Source organism: Diospyros lotus, chromosome 1, assembly GCF_014633365.1.
Source record: "Diospyros lotus cultivar Yz01 chromosome 1, ASM1463336v1, whole genome shotgun sequence".
NCBI classification, from domain to species: domain Eukaryota; kingdom Viridiplantae; phylum Streptophyta; class Magnoliopsida; order Ericales; family Ebenaceae; genus Diospyros; species Diospyros lotus.
Genome location: NC_068338.1, coordinates 21034003 through 21039150, shown reverse-complemented (window position 1 = coordinate 21039150; position 5148 = coordinate 21034003). Strand labels below are relative to the sequence as shown.

At 35.6% G+C, this 5148-nt stretch overlaps 1 protein-coding gene across 1 annotated transcript; it reads right to left on the bottom strand.

Annotated features, from left to right (window-relative positions):
- Positions 1 to 1651: 1651 nt before the first annotated feature.
- On the bottom strand, positions 1652 to 3475 carry LOC127796621 (blue copper protein-like). Its single transcript, XM_052328860.1, has 2 exons — positions 3135 to 3475; positions 1652 to 2358 (listed from the first exon to the last, which is right to left on the bottom strand). The coding sequence occupies exons 1-2, from the start codon at positions 3340 to 3342 to the stop codon at positions 1871 to 1873; spliced, it is 696 nt and encodes a 231-aa protein (XP_052184820.1). The 5' UTR covers positions 3343 to 3475; the 3' UTR covers positions 1652 to 1870.
- Positions 3476 to 5148: the final 1673 nt, after the last annotated feature.

Sequence of the window (5148 nt, the reverse complement as noted above, 5' to 3'; positions counted from 1 at the left end):
TAGCAACCATATTATCAATGAAGATCTCAATAGGCTCCTTAGCTTGAGTTGTAACCCTAATCTCTTGTAGAATGGTGCTTAACCAAATTGTCTCTTATCTTGTTGTTGAACACAACACATACTCAACTTCTATAGTTGATTGTCTTAGGAATGGTTGATATTGATTTGTACAATCAATGTTTGAGAAGTTCACCCATCTCCTCAATATAAGGTTTTGGTCTTCCTAGTTGAGATTTATTCATTCGGTTATGAAATGATATGGGACATTAACAACTTAAAGTGAAAAAGTAGGTTCTTAGAATATGCAATTCTTTTTGAAACCTTCCAATAAATTGCTTATTTGATATGAAAATTTCATTTGATTCTAATGCATAATATATCATTGAAAATCTCTCTTAACGAGCTGCGACATACCCAAAAATCGTGAGAATTTGAGATCATTTATTCATTTGAACTACAATTCGAACTTGATAATATTTGTGAAAACTTTCAATAGGCTCCCAACACATACACAACCAAATGAGCTCTCAAGTGATCAAGTATACTATTTTAAAGTTTCTTTCTAAGATTACAAGGTGGATGTCATCCTTATTCTTTGGCAAAAGCTATTGTAATTTGTAAATCTTCTGAAAAATGTTACTCTCACTCCAAAGTGTTAATCACACTCCATTGTTGTATAATTTACCATACTACAATCGAGTGTGATTAATAGTTTTTAAATTGATAATAATAGTATTCAAATCGTCTTTCATATTTGAGTTTATATTTCCATAAACTAGATTTTATTAGCAAATAATTGTTCTCACAATTTGTGTTTCAAGCATTGCCTTACTCGATACCGTTTGTTAAAATAAGTAAGATAAGATTGGAATGCTTTTCGGACCAAAATATAGAATAGTCAAGATAAAGCTCGGAAGTATTTTAAGATTTTTATCAAATTGTTTGTTTAATTTTTAAAATGTACTAGATGATACAAGCGTCATTTTATTTTATTTGTAAGATTCAGAATAAATTTTTCTAAAATAGAGAGAGATAAATTTATTTGAAAAGTTCAAGATAAGAAATCACTTTTGTTTATAACAATTTTCATATATCATTTTTTTCGATCTATATCTTATTTAACAAACACTACTTTAAAGAACAAAAATTATCAAGATTGGGATGGCTTTTCTTTGGAGTTCGAGGTGTTTCCTTTTCTAGATGGGATTAAGATTGGGCTTGTCTTGCAAATAATAAGAATATATAAAATGGGATGAAGTCCAAGCCCATATAAATTGGGCCCAGGAGTGCCTCACTATGAGCCCTTGTTCGTTTTAGGGACAGGCCATGTGAACCCAATTAGGCCCAACTTTAGGCGAATTAAGGCTTAATAAGAATTAAATTAGGCCCAATTAAAAGTAAGTATGTGTTGTCCCACAGTGTAATTGGGGCTACCTAACATTGAGGGTGAGTTATGGCTGTTTGTTTCAACCCAACCCTTGGGGTGGGTTAATTAACTATAATCAGGTTAATATTAAATGGATACATTTAATAATTATAAATTAAAATAAGTGAATAATAAATTAATAATGAAATGATTTACCTTTCTTAAAAATTTTAAATGATAAAATTTTAAATAATAGTCCCATTTCATATTGTTCTATTTCTTGAGTTCAAATTTAATTTGTAGTGATGAAATTTTATAATTAAAATAGAAAATCAATAAAAATTATCATACTGTGTGTCACACAGTCTCTAGGTGCCACAAAGAGCTCACAACTCACAAATGAATGAATCAAAGCAAAAGAAAACCTTCCAAACACTCAGCTAGCTTATGCTTATACATAAATATATGTATCTTCTGCTTTCTTCTATTCCACCCCAAAACCTCTCAAAATAACAAACCGACCCCCGACAATACCAAAATTCCACTTAATCCCCAACCGGAGACCCGTGACAAAGAAACAGATCCCGATCTCGCCGAGTCGTCATCGCTGGTCTCCTGAGGATGGTCGAAATTCGACGGCACCAGCGTATCCGGGACAGATTCTTCGCCGCCGGAATCAGGACTGTTCGGCGCCGGAGCCTCGTCGGACGGGTCCCTCAGGCTCGGTGGGAGCCCCTGCCCGTGAGCCACGTCGATCTTGAAGCGCTGCCCGTTCTTGCACTGCTCGCCGTCGTAGAAACCAGAAAAGAAGTAATTGGTCCCTTCCTTAACCAGAGGAACGGGCACCGTGACCGGTTGAGGAGTGGTGGCGGAGGGATCGGTTGCCGACCACTCGATCGTGTCGTTCTCGGAGGCGTCCTCGTGGTCGCAAAGCTTGTACGTCGTCGCATTGTACGTCTGAACCACAGAGTGGTTGCTGTCCGTATTAAAAACTGCCACAACAAACACGAATTTTGAGTAATTACATGGCCGAGTCGAGTCGAAAGATAAAAATTTAAAAAAAGAAAAGAAAAGAAAAGCTCTTTGTACGATCTTTCTCAATTATGGAGAATCGGGATGTGATGATCAATGAATGATGAGGAAGATGAAAGCTCTGTGCTGAAGTTAACTTCTGGGCGCGATAAAGGATGATTAATAATACGGATACCTAACTTGTGAAGGCAGCTTCAAAAGAAAAATTGGAATTTGGATGGAGCATCACATCAAAAATGTACAGCTGTTCAGACGCTTTTTGGCTGGTGCACATGCAGCTGTTGTAAGTTGACTGGGCCGGGGAGCTTCATGACAAACTACATTGCCTCACCCACAACTGTGCGAGGAGGAGGATACATACATATACATAGTTTATATATATATATATATATATATGTATGCTGATGTAAAAAATAAAAAAATAAATATTTATAGAAAATTAAGTGAAAGTACTGTTTTACTGCTTACTGTGAAGATTTGGTTTTTCTGGTCTTGCAGTAGTACTAGCCATTCTTGGGAGTGAGATTTCTTAGATGTCAATCAGAAGATGCACAATATATATAAAAGATTTATCATAGGGGTTTTCCTAATGTCAAAGATATGTTACAATTGGCATCAAATTAGTTCGATTTTAACTTGAAACGATTTGCTTAATTGATGAGAAGCATATATATGGTTGAAAGAACTAGAAGTGAAGAGGGAGGGAGAGAGAGAGAGAAGTTAAAAGGTTTCTTACTGAGAAAATCTCCCAAGCTGAAGTTCTTGGCGGCAGCCCATTTCTGGTAGTTGACAGTGGGCTTCAGGAGGTTGTCATACCAACCCAGAGAGTCGCCAACTGTGTAATTCTTGTAAGCTTCAACAGATTCTGAAGAAGATAGAAGAAGAAGAAGAAGAAGAAGAGTACAAGAGAATAGAAGGCCAAAGCAGTAACCTGTCTTCTCCATCTCTCTCTTTCTGTCTCTCTCTCTCTCTCCTCCACAAAAATAAAGGCAAGGGAAGTCCTCAGATACCTGGCTTCCTACTTAGCCCGAGCCTCCCCCTCACTTTTCCTTGGAATTACCGAATTGGTCTCTCCTTTATTTCGCTTCCCATCCCCTCGACTTTCTTTATATAATTAGTTCCAAACTAAAGTGAGTCACCTGCACTCATAAATGCCAATCCGACTAGCCTCGGTGGATACCTTCAAAATCCATCGAGTCTGAGTACTGACCCTAACTCCAACAGTGTTTTTTATTATATTATAAATAATTTAATTTTTATTTTAATTTTATTTTAAAAATTATGCCAGTTCCAACCGCACTTCATATTTTTTTTATTTGATTCTTTATTTTATTTATTTATTAATAAATTTTAATTCTATTTATTTTACTTTACATATAATTTTTATTACTATAAAAATTTATAATCAAATATACAAATTAATAATCAAATACGAACATATACAAAATCAATAATCAAATACATAAATACACAATATCACTCATCTAATACAAAAATAAATACAAAATATCCCAAAATCATATACATACACAAACCCAGATGTTGGTTGCTGCCTATTCCTCTTCCGACACCACTAGTCTACTCATCGTCATCGTTGTCGCTAGTCTGCTCGTCGCTGCTTGGTCGCTGGTTTGCTCGTTGGCTCCTGGTCTGCTTGTCATTGCTTGTCGTCACCACTGTCAATCGTATTCTCTAACCTCTTGGACCCTCCGTATGCCTCTTCCGACAACAAATCAACTATTGAGATAAGAGATATGGCAAGGCTTAGTCGGACGCGATGGATCGCCAAGTTTGGTGAGATTTTAGTTCCTCGCTATCAATTTGGCAAATGAATTTGGCGATGTCAAGTGCTATTAGAGTGAAGAAATTGGCTTGGCTCTCTAAATTTGTTGCTTGATGAGTTAATGGCAAATTGTTGGAGTCAACCTAACAAATTATTATTAGGTTCATATCGGACCAAGTTCAAAATTTTGATCAATGACACGTCGAGCTTGAGGATGGGTATGTTTAAAATAATAATTTTTGTCCTTAGTTACATTCATTCTATTTCTAAAGGAAAATTTTATTATAGGTAAGAATGTTAATTACAATGTCCAACTCCATCTTTAATATTAAGTGTTTATCTTGTTTTTCTAGAATTAAGATAGATTTGTGTTAATCTTCGCTACTCTACTCTACTCTACTCTACTATACCTCCCTTAAAATGTATCTTGTAGTCAACATCTCCCTTATATCACTCTTCTCTTATTGTAAAAACCATTACTTAATTTGATATATATATATATTATGTGGGGGAAGGGGGGTGTACATGTGGCGTGTGAGTTTGTGCTTTGAATTTAATCTGGATAGGGGGAGTTTGTGTGTCGATGGATGTTTAAGCTGGACCAACCCAAAAGTCTGCACTTGAGAATCACACACATTCCCTCTTAAGAACATCATGTGAAATAAATCAAACAACCAAGTTATGATGGTACCAAGATTTAAGTCAAAACAAAATCAAAAAAATGAAAATACTCACACAACGCACACAACGAAAACATAAAATGAACAAGGCATGTACGTGATTAGATTCGAAAGAATCCTACTCACGACAGAAATTCACCCTAGTCAATTCACTATGATAGTAATAATAGATTTACAGAATCGATATACAAGAACTCTCATAAGATCTCACGACAACACTCGCAAATCAAAAAACACAAATGATACAAACGCAAATAGAGTACATTGGTCTATCACAGAACAATCCC

Coding starts and splice junctions, on each gene's coding strand:
- LOC127796621 (XM_052328860.1), bottom strand. CDS start 3,342: ATGGAGAAGACAGGTTACTGCTTTGGCCTTCTATTCTCTTGTACTCTT. Junction 2,359..3,134: donor CAGCTTGGGAGATTTTCTCA/GTAAGAAACCTT, acceptor TTGTTGTGGCAG/TTTTTAATACGGACAGCAAC.